The sequence below is a fragment of the Symsagittifera roscoffensis genome, chromosome 8, assembly GCF_963678635.1.
Source record: "Symsagittifera roscoffensis chromosome 8, txSymRosc1.1, whole genome shotgun sequence".
NCBI lineage: Eukaryota > Metazoa > Xenacoelomorpha > Acoela > Convolutidae > Symsagittifera > Symsagittifera roscoffensis.
This window is the reverse complement of record NC_087069.1, coordinates 33,457,361-33,472,659: the sequence shown is the minus strand read 5'-3', so window position 1 is coordinate 33,472,659 and position 15,299 is coordinate 33,457,361. Positions and strand designations below refer to the sequence as shown.

The window sequence follows — 15,299 nt, the reverse complement described above, 5'->3', positions numbered from 1 at the left end:
AGCTAGCTTTGAGCGTCTAATTTGAGCTACTAAGCTCAACTGAGCTTGTAACTTGCTTAAATCAGCTCCAGACCAACTTTAGAGCTAAAAAACTGCTAAATTTTAAGCTTTCACGTCTCAGCCAATCAGATTTGAGCTTCATTTTGCTCTCCAACTTACAGCTCGAAATAGCTAAGTTTAGGCTTACAAAGCTAGCTAACAAGTCCAATTCAGCTAGCTTAAGCTGAAGTGAGCTTTTAGCTGGCTGAAGTTAGCTTTGGGTCAATTCTAGAGGCAGAAACACCAAATTTTCAAGTTTTCACTTCTCAGCCAATCAGATTCGAGCTTAGTTTGAGCTTCCGCTATCACTCAGACACGGGCCAATCACCTATGCCGCTTTTGGCGGGTAACCTCCAATCCAAGTATAAATAGTCTGCACTTCACATACTTTACTATATATAGTTGAAAATGCTCCTTAATATATATAAGTAACGACTCACCAGAGCTCTCCTTCTATTGCTCTTTTACGTGCCTAACTATTTTTTTATACGTCGAGCGCTCTCAAGGCTTCTGGAGATCTGAATATCTTGGTTACCTCACGGATTTGTCCAAAATTCAACACCCAAAATCTACTTCTACATCTACAACTCAGCTACACTCAACTGACGAAGAATGGCCCGAACGAAGCAGACTGCACGAAAGAGTACCGGAGGAAAGGCACCCAGGAAGCAACTGGCTACCAAGGCTGCAAGAAAGAGCGCACCTTCCACTGGCGGTGTGAAGAAGCCTCACCGATACAGACCAGGGACCGTTGCCCTGAGGGAGATCAGGAGATACCAGAAGTCCACTGAGCTGTTGATCCGAAAGCTGCCCTTCCAGCGACTGGTCAGAGAAATCGCCCAGGACTTCAAGACTGACTTGCGGTTCCAGAGCACTGCAATCATGGCTCTGCAGGAAGCCAGCGAGAGCTACTTGGTCAGCCTGTTCGAGGACACCAACTTGTGCGCGATCCACGCCAAGAGAGTCACGATCATGCCCAAGGACATCCAGTTGGCTCGACGAATCCGAGGAGAGCGAGCTTAAGCTCTAGGTGTACTCCACACCAACCAAACCGGCCTTTTTAAAGGCCACCCAACTATCAGTTCTATGTTTCTTCACAGTGAGCTTAGCTCAAGCTAACTTCGACCAGAGCAAGCTCAAGCTGGTATAGGTTGAGCTCTGCTTCCCCCTCATTGGGGTGACGCAGCTGGAAAATGAGCTCGAGCTAGCTGTTCAATTGCTCCCGTACGTAGCCTAACTTTTTTGAGCTTCGAGCTCTCAGAGCTTGGCAAGCTACCTCATAGAGCTCAGGCAAGCTTGTATGAGCTTGATTTAAATCACAGAGCTCGAATAAGCTCTGTGGACTGACCAGTTTTGTAGTTCAGTGTCAGTTAATAGAAAATTGACCTGCCTTTCTTTCAATTTTTTGTGTCTGCCATGGCTCATGGTCTTGTTTTTTTTACATTAAGTGACAATATATTGCTATTTAAGCATTTCTTTACTTCTAGCAAAGCCGATTTATTTGTGAGTTGAATACAGTCTTGGTTCTTTGTGGACAACAGAGCAGTGTCATTTGTATACAATAGTGCTACAGTGCTTCCCGTGACTACTTGAAGATCATTTATGTAAGAGTGATCGAAAGGTGCTAAGAATATGTCGCTGAGGTACACCAAAAGTTACCAGCTACTTTTGTTAGATTTTGACTAGTTTGCTTTTGTTAGATTTTTCTGGGTGTACTGTTGACGAGTATCAAGGTAAAATTCTAATCTGTAAGATCTAAAAACGTATTTCGAACTTACAGCTTAATGTCCAATAAAGACGCCGAAACCTCTTGTAACGGCGTATCAATTGCGCCAATAGTGAGTGCCCTTTTTTGATCTGGAACCAAACTCTGTGTTTCTAATTAAACTAAATTTGTCAGCATACAATTGAATCGATCTTTTGTTGTTATATTTTAAGTTTTGGCAACACTTTCTGGCCCTCATAAAGTGTTGAGAAATAATTTTAGATTAAGATAATTTTTGCCTAGTTTTAGGTATTCCAAGGAGAGTTGTTTTGAATGCTTAAGTGTGGTATCATATCAAACCTATTTTCGCCGTGAATCTGAAGAATTAGAAAAAATAAAAAAAAATTCAGAAAAAATGATGTATGTGAGGCTGACCTCACGACAAAAGAGAGCCAATGCTGTGAAATATTTACAGTTTTTCCCACCACAAATATTTGAGAATAAAAACTACAACATAAAACATTACGAGGCCAAACTGTGTGTTTTGTGAATTGTAAGCGGATTCCGCAACAAGGACGCTTCCTTTGTTCTTCTTTTGTTCTTTAAATTTCTTTGATCGTGCCGACAAAATTTTATCATGTTTAAAAATATGTTTGTGGAATCCAGGAACATACAGACACAAAATTGTGCGCCTATCCAGTGCACAGTTTGGCCTCGTAATGATTTTGTTCTAAATCCGAAGTTTTGTTTGTTTTCAAATGACTAGTCGGAACGTTTTTTATTAGTTGCACCACTTCATCTGACGCTTTATGCTTGTTCTTATGCTCGTGAACCCGGAGAAGACAAACTTTATACTTTTTACAAGACACAAGAAGAATGACTGCAAACTAATGCTACAGAACGAAGAGATCGAACCATCAACAACCACTAAATTTCTGGGAATTACATTAAATAACAACCTGACTTGGAAAGACTATCTACAAAGAATTGAAGACAAATCGACAAGGAAAATCAATTTTCTACTAGTACTACGAGCCAAAGGCATCAAATCCAAAGTCTTAAAGTTTTTGTACCAATCAACAATTCTACCAGTACTCACATACGCATCACCTTCGTGGGCAAACGCATCAACAAGTCACTTACAAAGATTGCAGAACAGAGCACTAAAAATAGCCTACCATCTACCAGTACTAACACCAACAGAGGAAGTACATAAAATCACCAGGATGAAGACGATTCAAGAAGAACTAACAAGACTAAACTCAAATTACCTCAAAAGAGCTGCACAAACAAACCCCAAGATACAAGAACTAATCCGAGACACTCTACAACAATCAACAGACACATACGCACACAGACTCACACCAATGCAAGCAATTTTCCAACAACACCTTTCCGCAAGATGAACAACACCCGGAAGTTAACAGCTTAAAGAGCAGCAGGTCTGCTTCAGAAGCTTAACTGGTCACAGACCAACACATACTTACGTGCTTCTACAACTCGACAACACCACAACTACAACTCTACAATGGCACCCAAAGTCAGCGGAAAGGCAGTCAAGAAGGCAGGCAAAGCCCAGAAGAAGCCCACTGGAGACAAGAAAAAGAAGAAGAAGAGGCGAGAGACCTACTCTCTCTACATCTACAAGGTGCTGAAGCAGGTCCACCCTGACACCGGCATCTCATCCAAGGCTATGTCGATCATGAACAGCTTCGTGAACGACATCTTCGAGAGAATCGCCGGTGAAGCTTCAAAACTGGCCCACTACAACAAGCGATCAACCATCTCTAGCCGGGAGATCCAAACCGCAGTCAGACTGCTGTTGCCCGGAGAGCTGGCCAAGCATGCTGTCAGTGAGGGAACCAAGGCCGTCACCAAGTACACCAGCTCCAAGTAGACGATCAGCTTCTACAACTAGTTGCTCTGAGCAACACCAAACCGGCCTTTTTAAAGGCCACCAAAAAGCATAGTTCTCTTTGTACTCTAGCTAGCAAGCTCAAATTGGCTTGTATGCAATTTCGAGCTCTCAACAGCTAGCTTTGAGCGTCTAATTTGAGCTACTAAGCTCAACTGAGCTTGTAACTTGCTTAAATCAGCTCCAGACCAACTTTAGAGCTAAAAAACTGCTAAATTTTAAGCTTTCACGTCTCAGCCAATCAGATTTGAGCTTCATTTTGCTCTCCAACTTACAGCTCGAAATAGCTAAGTTTAGGCTTACAAAGCTAGCTAACAAGTCCAATTCAGCTAGCTTAAGCTGAAGTGAGCTTTTAGCTGGCTGAAGTTAGCTTTGGGTCAATTCTAGAGGCAGAAACACCAAATTTTCAAGTTTTCACTTCTCAGCCAATCAGATTCGAGCTTAGTTTGAGCTTCCGCTATCACTCAGACACGGGCCAATCACCTATGCCGCTTTTGGCGGGTAACCTCCAATCCAAGTATAAATAGTCTGCACTTCACATACTTTACTATATATAGTTGAAAATGCTCCTTAATATATATAAGTAACGACTCACCAGAGCTCTCCTTCTATTGCTCTTTTACGTGCCTAACTATTTTTTTATACGTCGAGCGCTCTCAAGGCTTCTGGAGATCTGAATATCTTGGTTACCTCACGGATTTGTCCAAAATTCAACACCCAAAATCTACTTCTACATCTACAACTCAGCTACACTCAACTGACGAAGAATGGCCCGAACGAAGCAGACTGCACGAAAGAGTACCGGAGGAAAGGCACCCAGGAAGCAACTGGCTACCAAGGCTGCAAGAAAGAGCGCACCTTCCACCGGCGGTGTGAAGAAGCCTCACCGATACAGACCAGGAACCGTTGCCCTGAGGGAGATCAGGAGATACCAGAAGTCCACTGAGCTGTTGATCCGAAAGCTGCCCTTCCAGCGACTGGTCAGAGAAATCGCCCAGGACTTCAAGACTGACTTGCGGTTCCAGAGCACTGCAATCATGGCTCTGCAGGAAGCCAGCGAGAGCTACTTGGTCAGCCTGTTCGAGGACACCAACTTGTGCGCGATCCACGCCAAGAGAGTCACGATCATGCCCAAGGACATCCAGTTGGCTCGACGAATCCGAGGAGAGCGAGCTTAAGCTCTAGGTGTACTCCACACCAACCAAACCGGCCTTTTTAAAGGCCACCCAACTATCAGTTCTATATTTCTTCACAGTGAGCTTAGCTCAAGCTAACTTCGACCAGAGCAAGCTCAAGCTGGTATAGGTTGAGCTCTGCTTCCCCCTCATTGGGGTGACGCAGCTGGAAAATGAGCTCGAGCTAGCTGTTCAATTGCTCCCGTACGTAGCCTAACTTTTTTGAGCTTCGAGCTCTCAGAGCTTGGCAAGCTACCTCATAGAGCTCAGGCAAGCTTGTATGAGCTTGATTTAAATCACAGAGCTCGAATAAGCTCTGTGGACTGACCAGTTTAAGCTAGTACACCTTGTGTGAGCTCAAAATTTTTTCAATTGCTCCCGTACGTAGCCTAACTATTTTCAAGTTCGAGCTCTCAGAGCTCGGCAAGCTATCTCACAGACCTCAAGCGAGCTCCTACGAGCTTGATTTAAATCACATAGCTCTGATAAGCTCTGTGGACTGACCAGTTTGAGGTAGAAGTTCTTGTGGGAGCTGAAAAAATTTTTTTCAATTGCTCCTTTACGTGCCTAACTTTTTTTACTTTTTATTATCTGCTCTCTCATTGGCTGTTGGTATGAGGGCCAATCAGAGAGCAGAGAAGTCGGTCGGAAATTGATAGGTACCTAGCGATTTTTGCCAATCTCAAACCCAACTTCTACTTCAATTTCTACAACAACTACAACTGCAACAACCATGTCTGGACGAGGAAAGGGAGGAAAAGGACTTGGCAAAGGAGGAGCAAAGAGGCACCGAAAGATCTTAAGAGATAACATCCAAGGCATCACCAAGCCAGCCATCAGACGTCTTGCTCGACGAGGAGGTGTCAAGCGTATCAGTGGACTGATCTACGAAGAGACCCGAGGAGTGCTCAAGAACTACTTGGAGAGCGTGATCAGGGATGCTGTAACCTACACCGAGCACGCCAAGAGGAAGACCGTTGTAGCCATGGACATCGTCTACGCCCTCAAGAGACAAGGCAAGACCTTGTACGGATTCGGAGGTTAAGAAGCTTCTTAGCCAGCTGCTCTCCTAGCTGCAGCACCAAACCGGCCTTTTTAAAGGCCACCAACTATCTCAGTTCTTAAGTCAAGCTCTACTAGAGCTCTAACGAGCTCTGCTAGAGCTCTTAACAAGCTCAGCTAGTTAGTGTAGAGCTTTCAGCATATCTAAAATAACTTAAAATGCTAGCTCGATTCTGATTGGCTCTCCCATCTTGGTGGCCGATTTGAACTTACTACCCTAAGACAGGGAGCCAAATTGCGGGTAAAGTCAATCGTCAATCTACAACTTCTACCACAACAGCTACAACTACAACACGATGTCAGGCAAAGGAGGAAAATCGAAGAGCGGCAAAGTTGGAGCCAAGGCCAAGACCCGATCAAGCCGAGCTGGACTGCAGTTCCCTGTTGGAAGAATCCACCGATTCATCCGCAAGGGCAACTACGCTGAGCGAGTTGGTGCTGGAGCCCCAGTCTACCTTGCTGCTGTGCTCGAGTACTTGACTGCTGAGATCCTTGAGCTGGCTGGCAACGCTGCCAAAGACAACAAGAAGTCCAGGATCATCCCCAGACACTTGCTGTTGGCCATCAGGAACGACGAAGAGTTGAACAAGCTGCTCCACGGAGTGACCATTGCTCAGGGCGGTGTGCTGCCAAACATCCAGGCTGTGCTCCTACCCAAGAAGCAGTCTTCGTCTCAGCCCAAGTCTGACAAGAAGTAAAGAGCTTCTACCTCAACCAGTTGCTAGCTTTCAAGCTTCAACACCAAACCGGCCTTTTTAAAGGCCACCAATCTACTAGTTCTATCTTCTATCAAGCCCAGCAAGCTTAACTGGAATACAAACAGTAAGCTGAGACATCCTAGCAATCCTAAATAGCCTCAAAGTGACGTAGAAATTAAAAATTGAAGCCAAAATAAGCTTGGAGCTGAGAGCCAATCAGAATTGAGCATTCTTCGAGCTCGATTTGAACACAGTTTTTTAAGTTAGCTTCGCTTTTTGCTGCTTCTACAACTCGACAACTAAAAATAGAGCACTAAAAATAGCCTACCATCTACCAATACTAACACCAACAGAGGAAGTACATAAAATCACCAGGATGAAGACGATTCAAGATGAACTAACAAGACTAAACTCAAATTACCTCAAAAGAGCTTCACAGACAAACCCCAAGATACAAGAACTAATCCGAGACACTCTACAACAATCAACAGACACATACGCACACAGACTCACACCAATACAAGCAATTTTCCAACAACACCTTTCCGCAAGATGAACAACATCAAACGACACTCTACAACAATCAACAGACACAGACTCACACCAATACAAGCAATTTTCCAACAACAACTTTCCGCAAGATGAACAACACCCGGAAGTTAACAGCTTAAAGAGCAGCAGGTCTGCTTCAGAAGCTTAACTGGTCACAGACCAACACATACTTATGCTTCTACAACTCGACAACACCACAACTACAACTCTACAATGGCACCCAAAGTCAGCGGAAAGGCAGTCAAGAAGGCAGGCAAAGCCCAGAAGAAGCCCACTGGAGACAAGAAAAAGAAGAAGAAGAGGCGAGAGACCTACTCTCTCTACATCTACAAGGTGCTGAAGCAGGTCCACCCTGACACCGGCATCTCATCCAAGGCTATGTCGATCATGAACAGCTTCGTGAACGACATCTTCGAGAGAATCGCCGGTGAAGCTTCAAAACTGGCCCACTACAACAAGCGATCAACCATCTCTAGCCGGGAGATCCAAACCGCAGTCAGACTGCTGTTGCCCGGAGAGCTGGCCAAGCATGCTGTCAGTGAGGGAACCAAGGCCGTCACCAAGTACACCAGCTCCAAGTAGACGATCAGCTTCTACAACTAGTTGCTCTGAGCAACACCAAACCGGCCTTTTTAAAGGCCACCAAAAAGCATAGTTCTCTTTGTACTCTAGCTAGCAAGCTCAAATTGGCTTGTATGCAATTTCGAGCTCTCAACAGCTAGCTTTGAGCGTCTAATTTGAGCTACTAAGCTCAACTGAGCTTGTAACTTGCTTAAATCAGCTCCAGACCAACTTTAGAGCTAAAAAACTGCTAAATTTTAAGCTTTCACGTCTCAGCCAATCAGATTTGAGCTTCATTTTGCTCTCCAACTTACAGCTCGAAATAGCTAAGTTTAGGCTTACAAAGCTAGCTAACAAGTCCAATTCAGCTAGCTTAAGCTGAAGTGAGCTTTTAGCTGGCTGAAGTTAGCTTTGGGTCAATTCTAGAGGCAGAAACACCAAATTTTCAAGTTTTCACTTCTCAGCCAATCAGATTCGAGCTTAGTTTGAGCTTCCGCTATCACTCAGACACGGGCCAATCACCTATGCCGCTTTTGGCGGGTAACCTCCAATCCAAGTATAAATAGTCTGCACTTCACATACTTTACTATATATAGTTGAAAATGCTCCTTAATATATATAAGTAACGACTCACCAGAGCTCTCCTTCTATTGCTCTTTTACGTGCCTAACTATTTTTTTATACGTCGAGCGCTCTCAAGGCTTCTGGAGATCTGAATATCTTGGTTACCTCACGGATTTGTCCAAAATTCAACACCCAAAATCTACTTCTACATCTACAACTCAGCTACACTCAACTGACGAAGAATGGCCCGAACGAAGCAGACTGCACGAAAGAGTACCGGAGGAAAGGCACCCAGGAAGCAACTGGCTACCAAGGCTGCAAGAAAGAGCGCACCTTCCACCGGCGGTGTGAAGAAGCCTCACCGATACAGACCAGGAACCGTTGCCCTGAGGGAGATCAGGAGATACCAGAAGTCCACTGAGCTGTTGATCCGAAAGCTGCCCTTCCAGCGACTGGTCAGAGAAATCGCCCAGGACTTCAAGACTGACTTGCGGTTCCAGAGCACTGCAATCATGGCTCTGCAGGAAGCCAGCGAGAGCTACTTGGTCAGCCTGTTCGAGGACACCAACTTGTGCGCGATCCACGCCAAGAGAGTCACGATCATGCCCAAGGACATCCAGTTGGCTCGACGAATCCGAGGAGAGCGAGCTTAAGCTCTAGGTGTACTCCACACCAACCAAACCGGCCTTTTTAAAGGCCACCCAACTATCAGTTCTATATTTCTTCACAGTGAGCTTAGCTCAAGCTAACTTCGACCAGAGCAAGCTCAAGCTGGTATAGGTTGAGCTCTGCTTCCCCCTCATTGGGGTGACGCAGCTGGAAAATGAGCTCGAGCTAGCTGTTCAATTGCTCCCGTACGTAGCCTAACTTTTTTGAGCTTCGAGCTCTCAGAGCTTGGCAAGCTACCTCATAGAGCTCAGGCAAGCTTGTATGAGCTTGATTTAAATCACAGAGCTCGAATAAGCTCTGTGGACTGACCAGTTTAAGCTAGTACACCTTGTGTGAGCTCAAAATTTTTCAATTGCTCCCGTACGTAGCCTAACTATTTTCAAGTTCGAGCTCTCAGAGCTCGGCAAGCTATCTCACAGACCTCAAGCGAGCTCCTACGAGCTTGATTTAAATCACATAGCTCTGATAAGCTCTGTGGACTGACCAGTTTGAGGTAGAAGTTCTTGTGGGAGCTCAAAATTTTTTTTTCAATTGCTCCTTTACGTGCCTAACTTTTTTTACTTTTTATTATCTGCTCTCTCATTGGCTGTTGGTATGAGGGCCAATCAGAGAGCAGAGAAGTCGGTCGGAAATTGATAGATACCTAGCGATTTTTGCCAATCTCAAACCCAACTTCTACTTCAATTTCTACAACAACTACAACTGCAACAACCATGTCTGGACGAGGAAAGGGAGGAAAAGGACTTGGCAAAGGAGGAGCAAAGAGGCACCGAAAGATCTTAAGAGATAACATCCAAGGCATCACCAAGCCAGCCATCAGACGTCTTGCTCGACGAGGAGGTGTCAAGCGTATCAGTGGACTGATCTACGAAGAGACCCGAGGAGTGCTCAAGAACTACTTGGAGAGCGTGATCAGGGATGCTGTAACCTACACCGAGCACGCCAAGAGGAAGACCGTTGTAGCCATGGACATCGTCTACGCCCTCAAGAGACAAGGCAAGACCTTGTACGGATTCGGAGGTTAAGAAGCTTCTTAGCCAGCTGCTCTCCTAGCTGCAGCACCAAACCGGCCTTTTTAAAGGCCACCAACTATCTCAGTTCTTAAGTCAAGCTCTACTAGAGCTCTAACGAGCTCTGCTAGAGCTCTTAACAAGCTCAGCTAGTTAGTGTAGAGCTTTCAGCATATCTAAAATAACTTAAAATGCTAGCTGGATTCTGATTGGCTCTCCCATCTTGGTGGCCGATTTGAACTTACTACCCTAAGACAGGGAGCCAAATTGCGGGTAAAGTCAATCGTCAATCTACAACTTCTACCACAACAGCTACAACTACAACACGATGTCAGGCAAAGGAGGAAAATCGAAGAGCGGCAAAGTTGGAGCCAAGGCCAAGACCCGATCAAGCCGAGCTGGACTGCAGTTCCCTGTTGGAAGAATCCACCGATTCATCCGCAAGGGCAACTACGCTGAGCGAGTTGGTGCTGGAGCCCCAGTCTACCTTGCTGCTGTGCTCGAGTACTTGACTGCTGAGATCCTTGAGCTGGCTGGCAACGCTGCCAAAGACAACAAGAAGTCCAGGATCATCCCCAGACACTTGCAGTTGGCCATCAGGAACGACGAAGAGTTGAACAAGCTGCTCCACGGAGTGACCATTGCTCAGGGCGGTGTGCTGCCAAACATCCAGGCTGTGCTCCTACCCAAGAAGCAGTCTTCGTCTCAGCCCAAGTCTGACAAGAAGTAAAGAGCTTCTACCTCAACCAGTTGCTAGCTTTCAAGCTTCAACACCAAACCGGCCTTTTTAAAGGCCACCAATCTACTAGTTCTATCTTCTATCAAGCCCAGCAAGCTTAACTGGAATACAAACAGTAAGCTGAGACATCCTAGCAATCCTAAATAGCCTCAAAGTGACGTAGAAATTAAAAATTGAAGCCAAAATAAGCTTGGAGCTGAGAGCCAATCAGAATTGAGCATTCTTCGAGCTCGATTTGAACACAGTTTTTTAAGTTAGCTTCGCTTTTTGCTGCTTCTACAACTCGACAACACCACAACTACAACTCTACAATGGCACCCAAAGTCAGCGGAAAGGCAGTCAAGAAGGCAGGCAAAGCCCAGAAGAAGCCCACTGGAGACAAGAAAAAGAAGAAGAAGAGGCGAGAGACCTACTCTCTCTACATCTACAAGGTGCTGAAGCAGGTCCACCCTGACACCGGCATCTCATCCAAGGCTATGTCGATCATGAACAGCTTCGTGAACGACATCTTCGAGAGAATCGCCGGTGAAGCTTCAAAACTGGCCCACTACAACAAGCGATCAACCATCTCTAGCCGGGAGATCCAAACCGCAGTCAGACTGCTGTTGCCCGGAGAGCTGGCCAAGCATGCTGTCAGTGAGGGAACCAAGGCCGTCACCAAGTACACCAGCTCCAAGTAGACGATCAGCTTCTACAACTAGTTGCTCTGAGCAACACCAAACCGGCCTTTTTAAAGGCCACCAAAAAGCATAGTTCTCTTTGTACTCTAGCTAGCAAGCTCAAATTGGCTTGTATGCAATTTCGAGCTCTCAACAGCTAGCTTTGAGCGTCTAATTTGAGCTACTAAGCTCAACTGAGCTTGTAACTTGCTTAAATCAGCTCCAGACCAACTTTAGAGCTAAAAAACTGCTAAATTTTAAGCTTTCACGTCTCAGCCAATCAGATTTGAGCTTCATTTTGCTCTCCAACTTACAGCTCGAAATAGCTAAGTTTAGGCTTACAAAGCTAGCTAACAAGTCCAATTCAGCTAGCTTAAGCTGAAGTGAGCTTTTAGCTGGCTGAAGTTAGCTTTGGGTCAATTCTAGAGGCAGAAACACCAAATTTTCAAGTTTTCACTTCTCAGCCAATCAGATTCGAGCTTAGTTTGAGCTTCCGCTATCACTCAGACACGGGCCAATCACCTATGCCGCTTTTGGCGGGTAACCTCCAATCCAAGTATAAATAGTCTGCACTTCACATACTTTACTATATATAGTTGAAAATGCTCCTTAATATATATAAGTAACGACTCACCAGAGCTCTCCTTCTATTGCTCTTTTACGTGCCTAACTATTTTTTTATACGTCGAGCGCTCTCAAGGCTTCTGGAGATCTGAATATCTTGGTTACCTCACGGATTTGTCCAAAATTCAACACCCAAAATCTACTTCTACATCTACAACTCAGCTACACTCAACTGACGAAGAATGGCCCGAACGAAGCAGACTGCACGAAAGAGTACCGGAGGAAAGGCACCCAGGAAGCAACTGGCTACCAAGGCTGCAAGAAAGAGCGCACCTTCCACCGGCGGTGTGAAGAAGCCTCACCGATACAGACCAGGAACCGTTGCCCTGAGGGAGATCAGGAGATACCAGAAGTCCACTGAGCTGTTGATCCGAAAGCTGCCCTTCCAGCGACTGGTCAGAGAAATCGCCCAGGACTTCAAGACTGACTTGCGGTTCCAGAGCACTGCAATCATGGCTCTGCAGGAAGCCAGCGAGAGCTACTTGGTCAGCCTGTTCGAGGACACCAACTTGTGCGCGATCCACGCCAAGAGAGTCACGATCATGCCCAAGGACATCCAGTTGGCTCGACGAATCCGAGGAGAGCGAGCTTAAGCTCTAGGTGTACTCCACACCAACCAAACCGGCCTTTTTAAAGGCCACCCAACTATCAGTTCTATATTTCTTCACAGTGAGCTTAGCTCAAGCTAACTTCGACCAGAGCAAGCTCAAGCTGGTATAGGTTGAGCTCTGCTTCCCCCTCATTGGGGTGACGCAGCTGGAAAATGAGCTCGAGCTAGCTGTTCAATTGCTCCCGTACGTAGCCTAACTTTTTTGAGCTTCGAGCTCTCAGAGCTTGGCAAGCTACCTCATAGAGCTCAGGCAAGCTTGTATGAGCTTGATTTAAATCACAGAGCTCGAATAAGCTCTGTGGACTGACCAGTTTAAGCTAGTACACCTTGTGTGAGCTCAAAATTTTTTCAATTGCTCCCGTACGTAGCCTAACTAATTTCAAGTTCGAGCTCTCAGAGCTCGGCAAGCTATCTCACAGACCTCAAGCGAGCTCCTACGAGCTTGATTTAAATCACATAGCTCTGATAAGCTCTGTGGACTGACCAGTTTGAGGTAGAAGTTCTTGTGGGAGCTCAAAATTTTTTTTTCAATTGCTCCTTTACGTGCCTAACTTTTTTTACTTTTTATTATCTGCTCTCTCATTGGCTGTTGGTATGAGGGCCAATCAGAGAGCAGAGAAGTCGGTCGGAAATTGATAGATACCTAGCGATTTTTGCCAATCTCAAACCCAACTTCTACTTCAATTTCTACAACAACTACAACTGCAACAACCATGTCTGGACGAGGAAAGGGAGGAAAAGGACTTGGCAAAGGAGGAGCAAAGAGGCACCGAAAGATCTTAAGAGATAACATCCAAGGCATCACCAAGCCAGCCATCAGACGTCTTGCTCGACGAGGAGGTGTCAAGCGTATCAGTGGACTGATCTACGAAGAGACCCGAGGAGTGCTCAAGAACTACTTGGAGAGCGTGATCAGGGATGCTGTAACCTACACCGAGCACGCCAAGAGGAAGACCGTTGTAGCCATGGACATCGTCTACGCCCTCAAGAGACAAGGCAAGACCTTGTACGGATTCGGAGGTTAAGAAGCTTCTTAGCCAGCTGCTCTCCTAGCTGCAGCACCAAACCGGCCTTTTTAAAGGCCACCAACTATCTCAGTTCTTAAGTCAAGCTCTACTAGAGCTCTAACGAGCTCTGCTAGAGCTCTTAACAAGCTCAGCTAGTTAGTGTAGAGCTTTCAGCATATCTAAAATAACTTAAAATGCTAGCTGGATTCTGATTGGCTCTCCCATCTTGGTGGCCGATTTGAACTTACTACCCTAAGACAGGGAGCCAAATTGCGGGTAAAGTCAATCGTCAATCTACAACTTCTACCACAACAGCTACAACTACAACACGATGTCAGGCAAAGGAGGAAAATCGAAGAGCGGCAAAGTTGGAGCCAAGGCCAAGACCCGATCAAGCCGAGCTGGACTGCAGTTCCCTGTTGGAAGAATCCACCGATTCATCCGCAAGGGCAACTACGCTGAGCGAGTTGGTGCTGGAGCCCCAGTCTACCTTGCTGCTGTGCTCGAGTACTTGACTGCTGAGATCCTTGAGCTGGCTGGCAACGCTGCCAAAGACAACAAGAAGTCCAGGATCATCCCCAGACACTTGCAGTTGGCCATCAGGAACGACGAAGAGTTGAACAAGCTGCTCCACGGAGTGACCATTGCTCAGGGCGGTGTGCTGCCAAACATCCAGGCTGTGCTCCTACCCAAGAAGCAGTCTTCGTCTCAGCCCAAGTCTGACAAGAAGTAAAGAGCTTCTACCTCAACCAGTTGCTAGCTTTCAAGCTTCAACACCAAACCGGCCTTTTTAAAGGCCACCAATCTACTAGTTCTATCTTCTATCAAGCCCAGCAAGCTTAACTGGAATACAAACAGTAAGCTGAGACATCCTAGCAATCCTAAATAGCCTCAAAGTGACGTAGAAATTAAAAATTGAAGCCAAAATAAGCTTGGAGCTGAGAGCCAATCAGAATTGAGCATTCTTCGAGCTCGATTTGAACACAGTTTTTTAAGTTAGCTTCGCTTTTTGCTGCTTCTACAACTCGACAACACCACAACTACAACTCTACAATGGCACCCAAAGTCAGCGGAAAGGCAGTCAAGAAGGCAGGCAAAGCCCAGAAGAAGCCCACTGGAGACAAGAAAAAGAAGAAGAAGAGGCGAGAGACCTACTCTCTCTACATCTACAAGGTGCTGAAGCAGGTCCACCCTGACACCGGCATCTCATCCAAGGCTATGTCGATCATGAACAGCTTCGTGAACGACATCTTCGAGAGAATCGCCGGTGAAGCTTCAAAACTGGCCCACTACAACAAGCGATCAACCATCTCTAGCCGGGAGATCCAAACCGCAGTCAGACTGCTGTTGCCCGGAGAGCTGGCCAAGCATGCTGTCAGTGAGGGCACCAAGGCCGTCACCAAGTACACCAGCTCCAAGTAGACGATCAGCTTCTACAACTAGTTGCTCTGAGCAACACCAAACCGGCCTTTTTAAAGGCCACCAAAAAGCATAGTTCTCTTTGTACTCTAGCTAGCAAGCTCAAATTGGCTTGTATGCAATTTCGAGCTCTCAACAGCTAGCTTTGAGCGTCTAATTTGAGCTACTAAGCTCAACTGAGCTTGTAACTTGCTTAAATCAGCTCCAGACCAACTTTAGAGCTAAAAAACTGCTAAATTTTAAGCTTTCACGTCTCAGCCAATCAGATTTGAGCTTCATTTTGCTCTCCAA

The 15,299-nt window shown here is 45.8% G+C and overlaps 10 protein-coding genes across 10 annotated transcripts; all 10 read left to right on the top strand.

Moving 5' to 3' along the window:
* Nucleotides 1-651: 651 nt before the first annotated feature.
* On the top strand, nucleotides 652-1,062 carry LOC134853607 (histone H3). The gene has a single exon (XM_063869609.1). The coding sequence runs from the start codon at nucleotides 652-654 to the stop codon at nucleotides 1,060-1,062; it is 411 nt and encodes a 136-aa protein (XP_063725679.1).
* Nucleotides 1,063-3,272: 2,210 nt separating this feature from the next.
* Nucleotides 3,273-3,641, top strand: LOC134853606 (histone H2B.1/H2B.2). Its single transcript, XM_063869608.1, has one exon. The coding sequence runs from the start codon at nucleotides 3,273-3,275 to the stop codon at nucleotides 3,639-3,641; it is 369 nt and encodes a 122-aa protein (XP_063725678.1).
* A 785-nt stretch (nucleotides 3,642-4,426) lies between these two features.
* LOC134853605 (histone H3) lies at nucleotides 4,427-4,837 on the top strand. The gene has a single exon (XM_063869607.1). It carries the CDS (start codon nucleotides 4,427-4,429, stop codon nucleotides 4,835-4,837), a length of 411 nt encoding a protein of 136 aa, XP_063725677.1.
* A 730-nt stretch (nucleotides 4,838-5,567) lies between these two features.
* On the top strand, nucleotides 5,568-5,879 carry LOC134853603 (histone H4). Its single transcript, XM_063869606.1, has one exon. The coding sequence runs from the start codon at nucleotides 5,568-5,570 to the stop codon at nucleotides 5,877-5,879; it is 312 nt and encodes a 103-aa protein (XP_063725676.1).
* Nucleotides 5,880-6,192: 313 nt separating this feature from the next.
* LOC134853602 (late histone H2A.2.2-like) lies at nucleotides 6,193-6,594 on the top strand. The gene has a single exon (XM_063869605.1). It carries the CDS (start codon nucleotides 6,193-6,195, stop codon nucleotides 6,592-6,594), a length of 402 nt encoding a protein of 133 aa, XP_063725675.1.
* A 765-nt stretch (nucleotides 6,595-7,359) lies between these two features.
* Nucleotides 7,360-7,728, top strand: LOC134853601 (histone H2B.1/H2B.2). The gene has a single exon (XM_063869604.1). It carries the CDS (start codon nucleotides 7,360-7,362, stop codon nucleotides 7,726-7,728), a length of 369 nt encoding a protein of 122 aa, XP_063725674.1.
* Nucleotides 7,729-8,513: 785 nt separating this feature from the next.
* Nucleotides 8,514-8,924, top strand: LOC134853600 (histone H3). The gene has a single exon (XM_063869603.1). The coding sequence runs from the start codon at nucleotides 8,514-8,516 to the stop codon at nucleotides 8,922-8,924; it is 411 nt and encodes a 136-aa protein (XP_063725673.1).
* Nucleotides 8,925-9,653: 729 nt separating this feature from the next.
* On the top strand, nucleotides 9,654-13,607 carry LOC134853599 (uncharacterized). The gene is made up of 5 exons (XM_063869602.1): nucleotides 9,654-9,946; nucleotides 10,263-10,676; nucleotides 11,018-11,365; nucleotides 12,154-12,483; nucleotides 13,280-13,607. The coding sequence occupies exons 1-5, from the start codon at nucleotides 9,654-9,656 to the stop codon at nucleotides 13,605-13,607; spliced, it is 1,713 nt and encodes a 570-aa protein (XP_063725672.1).
* A 313-nt stretch (nucleotides 13,608-13,920) lies between these two features.
* On the top strand, nucleotides 13,921-14,322 carry LOC134853598 (late histone H2A.2.2). Its single transcript, XM_063869601.1, has one exon. The coding sequence runs from the start codon at nucleotides 13,921-13,923 to the stop codon at nucleotides 14,320-14,322; it is 402 nt and encodes a 133-aa protein (XP_063725671.1).
* A 320-nt stretch (nucleotides 14,323-14,642) lies between these two features.
* LOC134853597 (histone H2B.1/H2B.2) lies at nucleotides 14,643-15,011 on the top strand. Its single transcript, XM_063869600.1, has one exon. The coding sequence runs from the start codon at nucleotides 14,643-14,645 to the stop codon at nucleotides 15,009-15,011; it is 369 nt and encodes a 122-aa protein (XP_063725670.1).
* The last annotated feature ends 288 nt before the right edge of the window (nucleotides 15,012-15,299 follow it).

Coding starts and splice junctions, on each gene's coding strand:
- LOC134853607 (XM_063869609.1), top strand. CDS start 652: ATGGCCCGAACGAAGCAGACTGCACGAAAGAGTACCGGAGGAAAGGCA.
- LOC134853606 (XM_063869608.1), top strand. CDS start 3,273: ATGGCACCCAAAGTCAGCGGAAAGGCAGTCAAGAAGGCAGGCAAAGCC.
- LOC134853605 (XM_063869607.1), top strand. CDS start 4,427: ATGGCCCGAACGAAGCAGACTGCACGAAAGAGTACCGGAGGAAAGGCA.
- LOC134853603 (XM_063869606.1), top strand. CDS start 5,568: ATGTCTGGACGAGGAAAGGGAGGAAAAGGACTTGGCAAAGGAGGAGCA.
- LOC134853602 (XM_063869605.1), top strand. CDS start 6,193: ATGTCAGGCAAAGGAGGAAAATCGAAGAGCGGCAAAGTTGGAGCCAAG.
- LOC134853601 (XM_063869604.1), top strand. CDS start 7,360: ATGGCACCCAAAGTCAGCGGAAAGGCAGTCAAGAAGGCAGGCAAAGCC.
- LOC134853600 (XM_063869603.1), top strand. CDS start 8,514: ATGGCCCGAACGAAGCAGACTGCACGAAAGAGTACCGGAGGAAAGGCA.
- LOC134853599 (XM_063869602.1), top strand. CDS start 9,654: ATGTCTGGACGAGGAAAGGGAGGAAAAGGACTTGGCAAAGGAGGAGCA. Junction 10,677..11,017: donor CAGCCCAAGTCTGACAAGAA/GTAAAGAGCTTC, acceptor ACCCAAAGTCAG/CGGAAAGGCAGTCAAGAAGG. Junction 12,484..13,279: donor CTGTTCGAGGACACCAACTT/GTGCGCGATCCA, acceptor TTCTACAACAAC/TACAACTGCAACAACCATGT.
- LOC134853598 (XM_063869601.1), top strand. CDS start 13,921: ATGTCAGGCAAAGGAGGAAAATCGAAGAGCGGCAAAGTTGGAGCCAAG.
- LOC134853597 (XM_063869600.1), top strand. CDS start 14,643: ATGGCACCCAAAGTCAGCGGAAAGGCAGTCAAGAAGGCAGGCAAAGCC.